Source organism: Protopterus annectens, chromosome 1.part0 (genome assembly GCF_019279795.1).
Source record: "Protopterus annectens isolate FY-2018-M chromosome 1.part0, PAN1.0, whole genome shotgun sequence".
In the NCBI taxonomy this organism is placed as follows: domain Eukaryota; kingdom Metazoa; phylum Chordata; order Ceratodontiformes; family Protopteridae; genus Protopterus; species Protopterus annectens.
The window spans coordinates 1,085,357,320-1,085,373,776 of NC_056725.1; the positions used below are offsets into that span (position 1 = coordinate 1,085,357,320).

The 16,457-nt window shown below is 34.6% G+C and overlaps 1 protein-coding gene across 2 annotated transcripts in view; it reads right to left on the reverse strand.

Annotated features, from left to right (window-relative positions):
- The window catches only part of GRIK2 (glutamate ionotropic receptor kainate type subunit 2), a 3,358,677-nt gene that overhangs the window by 2,336,584 nt on the left and 1,005,636 nt on the right, over nucleotides 1–16,457 (reverse strand). For both annotated transcript variants that reach the window (XM_044064973.1, XM_044064981.1), the window contains exon 4: nucleotides 3,900–4,157. In XM_044064973.1, coding sequence (XP_043920908.1) covers nucleotides 3,900–4,157 — 258 coding nt within the window. The remainder of the gene's footprint in view (nucleotides 1–3,899; nucleotides 4,158–16,457) is intronic.

Sequence of the window (16,457 nt, forward strand, 5' to 3'; positions counted from 1 at the left end):
GACAAAATATTATTTTTTAAACGCTTTGTGGATGGTATATTTTTCTTGTGAGCTGGTAATGTTGCTGAACTTGAAGTATATATAGAATATTTAAATAGAACCACTATTTTTTTGAAATTTACAACTCAGTTTTCTGTGGATACTATCAATTATCTGGATGCTAGTCTAACTAAATGTAGTGGAGGTATTAATACTTTGATACACAGAAAAGAGATACACTCCAACCCATATGTCCACAGGAATAGTATGCATGCCACACATACTTTTAAGGGTGCAGTCAAAGGACAAATGTTAAGAGCCAGTCAACTAAACACAGATGAGGCCAACTTTAAATTGGAACTGGATAGAATGACCACAGATTTTTGACTGCTTTGGTAATAATAATTCATTATTAAACATACAGCAGATGAAGTTATTATGGAAAGAACAGGCAGAGTGAGACCCCACTTTTCTAGTAATACTAGCCATGTTAATTCTGGTCATAATTCTATTAAAAATAATAATATACGCTATGTCAAGACATATAATCATAGATCAGAGGGTGTTACGAATATCATTAGAAACAATTGGGGTATTCTTAAAAACATGCCTGAGATAATCAGAATAATTAGAGAGGCCACAATGTTCTTATATTGTACCTGTCCAAATTTAAAACAAAGATTATGGTATAAGGACTTTAAAAATAATAAAAAGTTGAACATAAGTAGAAAACAGGGTATATTACCTTGTTATAATTGCATATGCTGTGATGATATACGTACATGTCATGAATTTATATATCCTAACACTAAGAAATATACTTTCAGGTGTTTTTCAACTTGTAATACCTCTGCCATTGTGTATATGGCATGCTGTTAGGTGCGTCAAGCGCTCTACATAGGGAAATGCATGAGAAGGTTGAAGGACAGAATTACTGAATACAAATCTGAAATACATAGAGAGGTAGCAACTAATGCTCTGGACAAGCATATGAGGGAGGAAAGAAGTACATATACATTTAACTTTAGACTGATTGACATCAAACAGAAGAAAAAGGGGAGGATCTTAATAATGAGTTAGAAGTATGTGAATATTCATGGATCACACTCTTAGAGGCTGATTGTTTTCCAGGTTTAAATGCAGCATTAAGCATTAAACCTATTTTAAAGAGAAGACAGTTAACTTTGAAATAACATCTTGTGTGGCTGTGTCTTAGTTAAATGTTTTATTATTTTAAGGTTATACTGATTTTCAGTAAAATTTGATCTGTATATGTGTCCTTAAACTGAAGTGCTTAATACAACTTTGTCATTGGATTCGTTTTATGGTTTGAATTTACTATTTAAATGAAGGCATTTTATTTCTTTTTTACACACTGATGATGGGTTGATCCTGAAAGCTTTGTGATTATTTTCCTGTTTGAAATAAATGCTGCATTTGACCTCAACATTTCCAGGCTTTGGATTTTTTTACCATATTTGATGTATAGTACTCTGACATGACAAAGCTACTTGCTGGGCCCCTTTCTATTTATTATATAGAACTCTGACATGACACAGCTACTACCTGGGCCCCCTTCTATTTGATGTATAGTACTCTGACATGACAGAGCTACTTCCTGGGCCCCCTTCTATTTGACGTATAGTACTCTGACATGACAGAGCTACTACCTTGGCCCCCTTCTATTTGACGTATAGTCCTCTGACATTACAGAGCTACTTCATTGGCCCCCTTCTATTTGACGTATAGTACTCTGACATGACAGAGCTACTTCCTGGGCCCCCTTCTATTTGATGTATAGTACTCTGACATGACAGAGCTACTTCCTGGGCCCCCTTCTATTTGATGTATAGTACTCTGACATGACAGAGCTACTTCCTGGGCCCCCTACTATTTGACGTATAGTACTCTGACATGACAGAGCTACTTCCTTGGCCCCTTTCTATTTGATGTATAGTACTCTGACATGACAGAGCTACTTCCTGGGCCCCCTTCTATTTGATGTACAGTACTCTGATATGACAGAGCTACTTCCTGGGCCCCCTTCTATTTGATGTATATTACTCTGACATGACAGAGCTACTTGCTGGGCCCCCTTCTATTTGATGTACAGTACTTTGACATGACAGAGCTACTTCTTGGGCCCCCTTCTGTTTGATGTATAGTACTCTGACATGGCAGAGCTACTTCCTTGGCCCCCTTCTATTTGATGTATAGTACTCTGACATGACAGAGCTACTTGCTGGGCCCCCTTCTATTTGATGTATAGTACTCTGTCATGACAGAGCTACTTCCTGGGCCCCCTTCTATTTGATGTATCGTACTCTGACATGACAGAGCTACTTGCTGGGCCCCCTTCAATTTGATGTATAGTACTCTGTCATGACAGAGCTACTTCCTGTGCCCCCTTCTGTTTGATGTATAGTACTCTGTCATGACAGAGCTACTTCCTGGGCCCCCTTCTATTTGATGTATAGTACTCTGACATGACAGAGCTACTTGCTGGGCCCCCTTCTATTTGATGTATAGTACTTTGTCATGACAAAGCGACTTCCTGGGCCCCCTTCTATTTGATGTATAGTACTCTGTCATGACAGAGCTACTTCCTGGCCCCCCTTCTATTTGATGTATAGTACTCTGACATGACAGAGCTACTTCCTGGGCCCCCTTCTATTTGATGTATAGTACTCTGACATGACAGAGCTACTTGCTGGGCCCCCTTCTATTTGATGTATAGTACTCTGACATGACAGAGCTACTTCCTGGGCCCCCTTCTATTTGATGTATCTGACATGAAAGCTGACTTTAGAAGACAATAGTTGACTAAGCTTGCTGAGAAATTCTGATACTCTTATTCTCCAACAAGCACTGGACCAACTACTCAGCCCTTATCAGAGCCGTCATTAAATACAGTGCTTCTTTGACATGTATCTAAGCAGACACTTGCAACAACTGGAACACAGCGAAGGTTTCTCACCAGGAATTCAGAACATAACCACCCTGTCTTACACAAATCACCTAAAGGCTCTGTCTCTGTATTCATTCTCCTACAGGCTGCTGAGAGGGGATCTATGCCTGGCTTACAGGATCTCTCAGACCAAGCCCTGATGGATCTGTTGCACTTTTGCAAAACAAACAGCAGCAGAAACACTAGATCCAGGGATGTGAACTCCACTTGTGACTTAAATAGTATGTGCTGGAGAAACAGATATGTGTCCCAAAAGACATCTGACTTATGGAATAGACTCCCCATACATGCAAAACAGAGTCCATCCCTGACCCTATTCAAATAAAACCTTGACAACTGGATTGGATATTGTAACTGTACCCTTGGTCTGGCTCCCATGTCCCTTACAGATAGAGGCCATCAGTAAGAAAAGCATTATCTCACTAACACCTTCATCCCTTAGTTGCCTCCCTACTAACATGCCCCACATCCCATGACACTTGAGATACAAATGGGTTTGGGATGTATAGCTAGGCATGCAAGAGCCCTAGTGGTCATTTGCCTAGGAACAACTTATGAACCTTTGAACATGCTTGTTGCATTAATCACACCTCCCTTCAATGCCAAGTAAAGCATCAGTTTCCTTTGTCAAACGTAACATCATCTAAAGCCATAAAATTAAGTACCACTTAAATGTGACTGACTTATCAGAGAACTTGGCACCTTTGCTGATACCAAGGTCTGGAATGACCACTGTGTCACTGGTGTAGTTAGAACATCCTTCTATATTCCATATGGTATCAGGAATGTACTAGCATCAATTAAAAGAGGTATGTAATTACCCTGGAGTTTTCACTATGCATATGGTTAAAAAAGACACTGCAGTGCTAATAAAATTATCAGTTTATAGAAAAGATATTTTCATTTTACAATAATAAAAATATTTAACTAAATGATACATAACAGTCATTACCTGTACTGTCATCGTATACAATTGTGACTGTTTTCCACTTGAAGAACTGCACCAGGTCCAGAATTGCTCGACTGAGAGAGGAGAAATCAGGATAGAGGCTGACAAAGAAGGAGTCTTTGTTGTCTGAAACTTGATGTTTCCATCTGGTTTGTATGTGTGGAACTCCCAGTGCATTGCAGATCGACTGCACTGCATTAGCTGAGGAACTGTGTGAAGGTCCAAAGATGGCTGCTACTCCAAGTGACAGCTGATCGCAGGCTGAAGAGGAGAAAAAAGTCTGTTAATTTTGAGAAGAGAAAAAAGGAATGCACTATCAAGTATTAATCCAAACAAAATGTGACTTGAAAGATTGCATTTTTATTTTCTCATTTGTGAAATAAAATGAAATTGTCAGCTGCGTAATTTCTATGAGAAATATAATTGAACTGTAAGACAAAGTCACCTCATAGTATGACGAAAAAACATAGCTCTTTTCAACAGCAGTAATATGTAAAACCATCTACAACTCCAGTCCTTAATTCCTGATAACATCAAATGTATTAATTCAATTATAAATGTACTGTAACATTCCCATTTTACTGTGCATGACAATAACACAGGTTACATGAAACTGCTACACCTCCAATATTCAGTGGATGGACTACTAAACCTGTACACATGCAATATTTAAAGAACATAATCTGGTCATCTGTAATGCTGCAGATTTCTCTATTTTATCCATAAACCCACAACTTATGCTGCTCGTGGACTTGTAAGTGGACACATATTTAATGATGCTATCTGATCATGTTATATTGCATTGTTCTGTACAAAAATGTCTCCTACAGCATAAACACCTTGCATAAATTAATCAATGGACTCCATAAACATTCAGACATAATAATGGATACAGTTGCTCCTTAGTAAGTACCTGATATGTAAATGGTATATCCATGATAAAACTGCTAAGTACTAACAGAGTACAGTCCTTCTGTGCCAAATTCTTCTATTCTGTGGCAATAAGTTGTTTGTCTTTTTGGCTTTTCCCGGTTAGGGGTCACCACAGCGGAACTCCGGTCCGCTAATGACTGACAGTTGATTTTTATGGTGCCGAGTAGCCAGCCTGATGCCCAACCTTCAGTGAAGTCATGCCCATTCATCCATGTCTTTCAGAGGCCACTTGAACATGGGGAGGACATGCAGACTCCACACAGAAGGCACTCCAGCCGAGAACTGGACAGGAGAATCTCTTGCTGTGAGGCAACAATGCTACCGCTGTACCACCGCGACTTTCATTCTTAGTACTCTGTTATAATTAAAACTGGAATAACAAAACTAAAACACTAATTCCTTCAGGCCTAATACTATATGTATGTGTGCGCTTGCATGTATTGGAAAGTGTGGGTGTGATGCTGATATATATATATATATATATATATATATATATATATATATGTGTGTGTGTGTGCGTGTGTGTGTGTGGGTCTACTTCAGAAGACTGACAAGCCAAACGACTGAATCCCAAAATACTGAAAAAAGCCCCACCCCCTGCAGCCCTCATGCGGGGGCTGTGTCCCTCACACCCCCTGCTAATTATATATCAACTCCAAGTTTGCCCAACAGTGGAGAAGGGGTAAATTCCATCCCAAAGTACTTTGAGTTTTCATTATTTTGGGATGCAGCCTTTTTTTTGTTCGTCTGAAGTAGACTCATGTAGATACAAACATATATATAAAGTACGAAAAACTAACAACTGTATAAAAGTAGAAATAGATTCCAAAACTGCAAGTAGGGTAAATCTTGTTCGAATTTATTTAAATCAAACACCACATATAAGCACTTTCATCTCATGAATGAGACTTCTTCAGATAAAAACTATGCATGTGCTACACCTACTATATAGTATTTTAGTAACCTTAATTAATTAAACAATTAAGCAAAAAGAAATTATTTATGAAGCACTGAAACCAACTACATTTTTTTTTTTTTAAAAATTCATATAAATGTCATTTTGTGCCATGAAACATTATTCAAAACATACAAAAAACAAAATATGTTTAAAAATGTTTAAGAAATATATATGTGTTTAAAAATTTATGGAAAATATAATTTAAAATTGTAAAAAATTCTAGTAAATAAACACAGATAAATGAATGCAGATGAATAAAATATCTCCCTTCATTAGTATAGTAATCAACAGATTTTCCATAGATTTATAATTGATCTGTAATAGGATACATTTCAGTATTGCTAGGAATAAAATAAGTATATAAAACATATAAAACAAATATATTAAACTTTTGCTGCCTTTTCAATAAGAATAGGCTTAATGCTAATATATTCATTTAAGCCAGGGGGGTAATTAGCCATAAGTCTCAATTGCCATCTTAATTCCCTGTTTAATAATAAATACTTTGTATCACCTCCCCTGCTATTATTTTTAACCAAATATATAATACCAAATTTAAAACTACTAAAAGATGCACAGGTAACCAAATGTTTATATAGGGCACTAGTGTCTTTTTTGGTCCTAATATCATAAACATGTTCATATATTCTATCTTTTAGTGCCCTTTCGGTTTTCCCTATATAAAATGATGAACAATATGTGCAAATGGCCATATAAACCAACATCCTACTATAACAGTTACCTTTACAAAATTTAACAACACTATTTAAGCAATTGTTCAATTTAACTGTTTCTTCCTTGAAGATATATTAACATCGTGCACATCTACCACAGGAACTAGTTGCTTTTTTAATAATCTCCTTATTGCCAGCTATTTCAAATGACCTTTTAAAATTCATTCCTGTCATAAATAAAATGTGGTTTATTTCCTATCACTTCGTATAATTCATTATTAGTTTTTAATGTACACCAATTGGCTTCCACAGTTTCTTTAAAAAAATCAGAAAACAAGTTAAATTCAGTAACACAAGCCCCCTGATAATTTTTTGTCACTTTGTCAGATTCAACCTCAGCTTTAAGCGGTTCACCTAATAAAGCCTTGTATCTAGTACCCCAGCTATTATAAACTTCTTCCAATACTTTACCAACTAAATCCCTGGGATATCATCTCTCAATTAACTTTTTACCAAGAAAAATGAATTCATCAAATAAGTCAGAAAAGTCGGAGGTCATCCTAGCCAATCTGACAGCCTGACCCTTAATCAAACTTCTTTTCTGATGGAAGGGGTGTGCACTATTGTGGTGCAAATAACTTTTGCACCATGTGGCCTTACAAAAAATTCTAATCTTAAAACCAAGCTGTGTTTTATAAACAGTGATGTCTAAGTAATTAATACTGTAGTCGTCGACTACATGCGTGAAAGAAAGAAAATTAGTTGTGTTATTCAAATATTCAAAAACGTCAATTATACTTTCCTTAGTGCCATCCCATATGACAAAAATGTCATCCAAAAATCTTAGGTAGCACTTAATGTGTTCATTATAAATACTTTTTAACACAAATCTCTCCTCCCATGCTAGCATCACTAAATTAGCAAGCTGCCCCCATTGCTACACCGCTGGTTTGTTGGTAATATTCACCTTCAAAGCCTATATAAATATTGTCCAAAACCACTTCCATTAACTCCAGAATTAATAGCTTTTGATCATAGGGTAAATCCAAATGTTTATAAATACATTCCTCAAAAAGTTCATACCCCTCAACCCATGGTATGCAAGTAAATAAATTCTTAACATCAGTAGTTAAAAATATACAACTTTCTGACCACAATTCTTTTTTTATTTTACTATGAAATTCCCAGGAATCTTTAATTAAATGTTCCTTCTTAGTGACAATATTTTTAATAAGACTATCTATGTACACTGCTAGTGGATGTGTTTTGGAATTCCTAGCTGAGACAATAGGTTTAAAAGGGGGTTCAATTATAGATTTATGAACCTTAGGTACCCCAAAAAACTGAGGAATAATAGGATGTGTTTGTCTCAAAAAATTATAAGTTAATTTGTCAACTCTATTTTCCAATAGATATTCCTCTAAAAGGGAGTCAATTCTACTTCAAGCAATTTGTATTTTGTTGCATGAAACTAAACAATATGTATTTGAATCTAACAACATATTAGTTAAAACATTGTTGTATTCTTCTTTATCAAATAATACAACTGCCCCACCCTTGTCCAGCTTCATAATCTTAACTTCTTTCTGTGTTTTCAATTTAACAAGCAACTTCTCTTCCTCCCTACTGAAATTGTGATGTTCCACTTTTCCTTTGTTTTTTATATAAATATCATAAATTTCATTCGTAACAATGTTTTCAAAGGTAATAAGTGCCGGATGTAAGGGTGGGTTATATGTATTGTGCCTCACTAGGCCTCTGTTAGTAAAAGAATTGTCTCCAGAGGCTTTCTTGTGAATCAGTTTAAGATTTAATTTCCTAAGATATCATTTAAAATCCACTAAATATGTACTAAATCACCATATTGCGATTTAACAAACTTAAAACCTTTTGAGAATAAATTAAAATGATTCATTTCCAAAGCAATAGAAGTATAATTAAAAATTTTGAAACCTTTATATTCAGAAACTATGCCATCAGTGTGTGAAATAACTTTTATCTGCTCTTCTTCCCCACACTTTTCCATCCAGAATTGTTCCCATAGGAACTTATTGGGTGACCCGGGTCGGATGGAAGTCTGCTTTTGTTTGCCAAATGTTCTGACCTCCTGGGGCCTAAAAAATGTTCATGTGGTTCAGAAAAGGAATCAAGTTCATCTAAAACTCTATTTGAACCATTGTTTTCATGGTTATATCTACCTTGAAGTTTAGTTCTTTGTACATCATTGTATTCAGCTGTAGCAAATTGCATAGGGTGAACCAATTCCTGTGCATTATTTCTATTTTTGAAATTATTAAATGGTCCTGGATACATTTTACCTTTTGTGTATTGTTCTTTATCCCTCGTAAACATTTTGTGTTTCCTAACAAAAACCTTGTTGATCCTATCATCTGTTTTTTTCAGAGCCCTTTTATACAAGTATTTATATTCATCAAACAACAAATCTTTCAGAATATCGTCACATTTAGTTTGTTTAAATCTACTAACAAACCATTCATCTGCATTTCGTTATACTTAATCAATTTCAAAATCAAACCAAATCCACACTCATCAAAAAAATCATGAAAATCTTTTAAAACTATGTCAGTGTATAACACACCAAACGGATATTTAAATATTCTAAGTCCCTGAGGAACTATTTTGTGACTGACACAACAATGCAAATATCTGTTGTTTATTTGTAAGCATTTGTATTTAAACAGCTTTTTTTCAAATAGATAAATCAAATCTTTAAGCGTAGGTAAATTAGTTTCATTTAAATCATGTCCAACCATATTACCTTGTAAATGCTTAACAGAAAAAGATGTGTTAAATTCAAATTTATTGTCCATCACATCTTTAAAACAAAATGAATGTTGGTTATTCTCAAAATTATGTGTCTCTGACACTGTACCACCAGCACCAGATACTGTCTCGCTAGTACTTTTATCAGCGTAATAAACAGTACCTTTAGATTTTACTTTATTGCTTTTCGTTTTTGGGTTGGTTCCAGTTACTGCTTGGAGGATAGTTGAGGAACTTATTGGTATTTGGTGCTACCTACTATGGAAGGTTCCCCTGGTGATTCGACTATTATTGGAGAGGATAATCCATTTAGTCCTCGCAGTTTTATTAAGACACAGCAAGAGGTTATAAAAGTACGTGAAGAGCTGGCTTCTTTAAGAGGCGATTTGACTAAGCTTATTGACTTGTTTAGTCAAGCTGAGCCAGTAGATGGAGCTATTTCCACACGTAATTGCTCTGTACATTGTTTGGCGCAGTTTCTAACGTCATCTCCATGCTCTAGTGATGCGAGTTATGGTGGTAGTAAGACGAACGCGAAGGAAAATGAACCAAGTGAACGGAGTAATGGAAGCAAGGATGGAGGGGTCCCTTTGTCACCATTGGAAGGACATAATGGACAAATTAATGCGAAGGAACGATATGACCGGGTTGCACAACAAAAGAATTTTAAATCTAAAGGTACTGTTTATTACGCTGATAAAAGTACTAGTGAGACAGCATCTGGTGCTGGTGGTACAGTGTCGGCGACACATAACTTTGAGAATAACGAACATTCATTTTGTTTTAAAGATGTGATGGACAAAAAATCTGAATTTAACACATCTTTTTACTGTTAAGCATTTACAAGGTAATATGGTTGGACATGATTTAAATGAAACTAATGTTCCTACGCTTAAAGATTTGATTTATCTATTTGAAAAAAAGCTGTATAAATACAAATGCTTACAAATAGACAACAGATATTTGCATTGTTGTGTCAGTCACAAAATAGTTCCTCAGGGACTTAGAATATTTAAATATCCATTTGGTGTGTTATACACTGACGTAGTTTTAAAAGATTTTCATGATTTTTTTGATGAGTGTGGATTTGGTTTGATTTTGAAATTGATTAAGTATAACGAAATGCAGATGAATGGTTTGTTAGTAGATTTAAACAAGCTAAATGACGATATTCTGAAAGATTTGTTGTTTGATGAATATAAATACTTGTATAAAAGGGTTCTGAAAAAAACAGACAATAGGATCAACAAGGTTTTTGTTAGGAAACAGAAAAAGTTTACGAGGGATAAAGAACAATACACAAAAGGTAAAATGTATCCAGGACCATTTAATAATTTCAAAAATAGAAATAATGCACAGGAATTGGTTCACCCTATGCAATTTGCTACAGCTGAATACAATGATGTACAAAGAACCAAACTTCAAGGTAGATATAACCATGAAAACAATGGTTCTAATAGAGTTTTAGATGAACTTGATTCCTTTTCTGAACCACATGAACATTTTTTAGGTCCCAGGAGGTCAGAACATCTGGCTAACAAAAACAGACTTCCATCCGACCCGGGTCACCCAATAAGTTCCTATGGGAACAATTATGGATGGAAAAGTGTGGGGAAGAAGAGCAGATAAAAGTTATTTCATACACTGATGGCATAGTTTCTGAATATAAAGGTTTCAAAATTTTTAATTATACTTCTATTGCTTTGGAAATGAATCATTTTAATTTATTCTCAAAAGGTTTTAAGTTTGTTAAATCGCAATATGGTGATTTAGCACATATTTTAGTGGATTTTAAATTATATCTTAGGAAATTAAATCTTAAACTGATTCACAAGAAAGCCTCTGGAGACAATTCTTTTACTAACAGAGGCCTAGTGAGGCACAGTACATATAACCCACCCTTACATCCGGCACTTATTACCTTTGAAAACATTGTTACGAATGAAATTTATGATATTTATTTAAAAAACAAAAGAAAAGTGGAACATCACAATTTGAGTAGGGAGGAAGAGAAGTTGCTTATTAAATTGAAAACACAGAAAGAAGTTAGGATTATGAAGCCGGACAAGGGTGGGGGAGTTGTATTATTTGATAAAGAAGAATACAACAATGTTTTAACTAACATGTTGTTAGATTCAAATACATATTCTTTAGTTTCATATAACAAAATACAAATTGCTTACAGTAGAATTGACTCCCTTTTAAAGGAATATCTATTGGAAAATAGAGTTGACAAATTAACTTATAACTTTTTGAGACAAACACATCCTATTATTCCTCAGTTTTTTGGGGTACCTAAGGTTCATAAATCTATAATTGAACCCCCTTTTAGACCTATTGTCTCAGCTAGGAATTCCAAAACACATCCACTAGCAGTGTACATAGATAGTCTTATTAAAAATATTGTCACTAAGACGGAACATTTAATTAAAGATTCCTTGAAATTTCTTAGTAAAATAAAAAAAGAATTGTGGTCAGAAAGTTGTATATTTTTAACTATTGATGTTAAGAATTTATTTACTTGCATACCACGGGTTGAGGGGTATGAACTTTTTGAGGAATGTATTTATAAACATTTGAATTTACCCTATGATCAAAAGCTATTAACTCTGGATTTAATGGAAGTGGTTTTGGACAATAATTATATAGGCTTTGAAGTTGAATATTACCAACAAACCAGCGGTATAGCAATGGGGGCAGCTTGCACCCCCATTTATGCTAATTTAGTGATGTTAGCATGGGAGGAGAGATTTGTGTTAAAAAGTATTTATAGTGAACACATTAAGTGCTACCTAAGATTTTTGGATGACATTTTTGTCATATGGGATGGCACTAAGGAAAGTATAATTGACTTTATTGAATATTTGAATAACACAATTAATTTTCTTTCTTTCATGCATGTAGTCGACGACTACAGTATTAATTACTTAGACATCACTGTTTATAAAACACAGCTTGGTTTTAAGTCTAGAATTTTTCATAAGGCTGCATGGTGCAATAGTTATTTGCACCACAATGGTGCACACCCCTTCCATCAGAAAAGAAGTTTGATTAAGGGTCAGGCTGTCAGATTGGCTAGGATGACCTCCGACTTTTCTGACTTATTTGATGAATTCATTTTTCTTGGTAAAAAGTTCATTGAGAGAGGGTATCCCAGGGATTTAGTTGGTAAAGTATTGGAAGAAGTTTATAATAGCTGGGGTACTAGATACAAGGCTTTATTAGGTGAACCGCTTAAAGCTGAGGTTGAATCTGACAAAGTGACAAAAAATTATCAGGGGGCTTGTGTTACTGAATTTAACTTGTTTTCTGATTTTTTTAAAGAAACTGTGGAAGCCAATTGGTGTATATTAAAAACTAATAAGGAATTATACAAAATGATAGGAAATAAACCACATTTTATTTATAGGACAGGAATGAATTTTAAAAGGTCTTTTGAAATAGCTGGCAATAAGGAGATTATTAAAAAAGCAACTAGTTCCTGCAGTAGATGTGCACAATGTTCATATATCTTCAAGGAAGAAACATTTAAATTGAACAATGGCTTAAATAGTGTTGTTAAATTTTGTAAAGGTAACTGTTATAGTAGGATGTTGGTTTATATGGTAATTTGCATATATTGTTCATCATTTTATTTAGGGAAAACCGAAAGGGCACTAAAAGATAGAATATATGAACATGTTTATGATATTAGGACCAAAAAAGACACTAGTGCCCTATATAAACATTCGGTTACCTGTGCATCTTTTAGTAGTTTTAAATTTGGTATTATAGATTTGGTTAAAAATAATAGCAGGGGAGGTGATACAAAGAATTTATTATTAAACAGGGGATTAAGATGGCAATTGAGACTTAGGGCTAATTACCCCCCTGGCTTAAATGAATATATTAACATTAAGCCTATTCTTATTGAGAAGGCAGCAAAAGTTTAATATATTGTTTTATATGTTTTATATACTTATTTTATTCCTAGCAATACTGAAATTTATCCTATTACAGATCAGTTATAAATCTATGGAAAATCTGTTGATTACTATACTAATGAAGGGAGATATTTTATTCATCTGCATTCATTTATCTGTGTTTATTTAATAGAATTTTTTACAGTTTTAAATTATATTTTCCATAAATTTTTAAACATTTTTAAACATTTTTAGCACACATATATATTTCTTAAACATTTTTAAACATATTTTGTTTTTTGTATGTTTTGAATAATGTTTCACGGCACAAAATTACATTTATATGAATTTTTAAAAAAAAATGTAGTTGGTTTCAGTACTTCATAAATCATTTCTTTTTGCTTAATTGTTTAATTAATTAAGGTTACTAAGATACTATATATAGTAGGTGTAGCACATGCATAATTTGTATCTGAAGAAGTCTCATTCATGAGATGAAAACTCTTATATGTGGTGTTTGATTTAAATAAATTTGAGCAAGATTTACCCTACTTGCAGTTTTGGAATCTATTTCTACTTTCTTACAAACATATATATACATAACTGCACATGTGTGTGTACGCATGTGTGTGTTTAAAGAACCACAAACTCTAAACAATTTTGGCTGACACTTCAAAGTAGTCAAGCACTAACAACTCATTTAAACATTGATACTTTATTGAGAATAAAAAAATATTAACTAAATGAGCACTTTTGCCCTTAACCAAGCTTCATCAGATCTAACTCCACTTTACATGACAATCAGTACATATATGCTTTAGCGCTAATGAATGTGAATAAATTCTCATGAGTAATATTCTAAATTTCTAGAAAAGTATTTGTAGAAAAAAACTGTAGTTTAGATTGAAGTGTTATTTTTCCCAGAAATCTCAAGGTTGTAGACAGATGCAAGTTATGCAAATTCTGTAATTATTATACTGCACTGGCCATATAAACGGTGTAGGTAAATTGTAGCTACAGTCTATTTCTGGCAGCATTATCATTAGTTTATTGATCATCCTGTTCTATGGCGAACAGCTCATTAAATATACTACAATCATTTTATTTGAATATCCTGATGATGAAAGCGTTAAAAGTATCTTTGGAGTGGCAGCAGAGGGCATGCACATTGTGGGGGAGTCATTACACCTGCTTACTGGCATAGCTGGGGATAGCACATTTGTGGTGCTGTTCAGTAAAGCTTTTTAAATGATTAGGTGGTAGAAGACAGGTAGATGGAAAATTACTGAGAGGTTGGATACCTGCTGTCATTTTCCAGGGAACCAAAGGCAATCCCTCAGTGCAGTAGGACTTTGACTGAAGACTGTGAAAGCAAAAGGAAAAAGGCCTTAACCAGCTGTGCAGACTAAGGAGGTAGAATGCAGTGCATTTGAGAGGTTCATAACATTTGGACATATACACTGAGCATAACTGCCTGCACTACCCTGTATTGTCTACTCTCTGTCTCACCATATTAGGGTCCAAGCATTATACAACTGGCTCAATTTTTCACTCAGATGAAAGGAAGTAGTATGGCTTTAGGTGTGAGATCTAGCCCCCCCTCCCCCCAAAAAATCTGTATTAAAAATAATGATCCCTAATTTGCTGCCGGAGTACGATATGCTTACTTGTTTATCTAGTCTCACAGTTACCACCATGGAAATTCCCATCAGAAACTGTAATGCAAAAAAAAAATGCATGGACTGCACTGTAACCCAACTAGCCTTCATATAAATCTGGTGGCCATTTAGTGAACATTTGTCAGAGATGAAAAGATTTATCTAAACAAGTGCATTACATACATTAAAGTTTAATCCAAGTTCTGACTAATGTAGCTGCAATAAATCACTTTAACAGTCTGGCAAGTTAGCAGAGACAGTTAAAAATGAGTATCCATATACCTGTCCTGACAAGAAGAAAAATGGTCCTTTTGTGTGTGTGTGTGTGTGTGTGTGTGTGTGTGTGTGTGTGTGTATGTATATGTGTGTGAGTTGAGATCGTTCCTCAGTCTCTCTTGCATTCATATGTAGCTTTAGAAAGTCCAGTGCAACAATGACATTATGTTGCTAGTAGCGTGCAAGCCATTAATAATACAATAATCATGTTGCTATTGCACTTTCAATGAACATCATGCATTCATATTGGTTTTGCAACACAACAAAGTAATAGTGAAAAGCAGACAAACTGATGAACAAAGGCTCCTTTCAGCAATACAAGTAATCTACCTGGTCAATAAAGTCACAACAACAACTTAATAAAGTTAAAATGAGGAATTATTCAGCTATGGTGTTTGTTACATAACCATGTTGTTGAACAAAAGCTAAACATTGCCCATGTCTTTTATATAGTCTTTGTGATCTGGAAAGACCTGTTTTCTTTATCATAACTAGTTATCTAGACCAAAGAAATCCTTTATCATTTCTGATATCCAGCTGGGTAAATACTGTAACCATTTGTGAAGTGACTATAAACATAATCCTCTCCCAAGGCTTATTTGTGTGTAATGGAAGCTATGTTTGCACATACAGACACGTGTACACATACACACATACACACACACACACACCACACACACACACACACACACACACACATATCTATATCTATCTATTTATACATATTTATATACACATACATTGGTAGATAGTTATATACTTTGTGTACAAATAACAATATATCTTTTCTTTGCCAGAACCATAGCCTCTGTGAAAACACATGCATTGGAAGGAATTATACATGTAGCATGCATACTATGTATAAAGAAACCGTTTCATTATATTCTCAGAACATTCTAATTTCACCTTGTGCATTGCAGTAAGCCAGTCTCTTCAGATTGCACTGATTTGTAGTCAAGTGTCTTGTTTTTTCTACCTGACCTTAAGAGACCCAGAAGTCATCCAGGCCATGCCCTGCCCACATCTGAGTAAACTGCACTTTAAATGAGCATCTTACCTCCTTAAAAGGAGAACAAGTAAATATTTCATATTCCATTCTCCATCCTTTATTCTTCTCTCTCATACTAGGCTTTTTTTTTAATTTGCTATTACTTTCCTGTTTCCAACTTTTCTTTTTCAGTGGTATGGGCAGTATCTTTAAGAAACAAAAGAAGTTCAAGATAGATGTCATAAGCTTGACAATAAAATATGAACACATCAGCAACCATGCCAAACCACACAGGGCCAGTAACTCCAGAATTCCTCATCCCTTATCACTGGACATTTTCAAGATCACAAGGTATGCAAGTGGAAGAAGCGTGCATTTAAACAAAGGT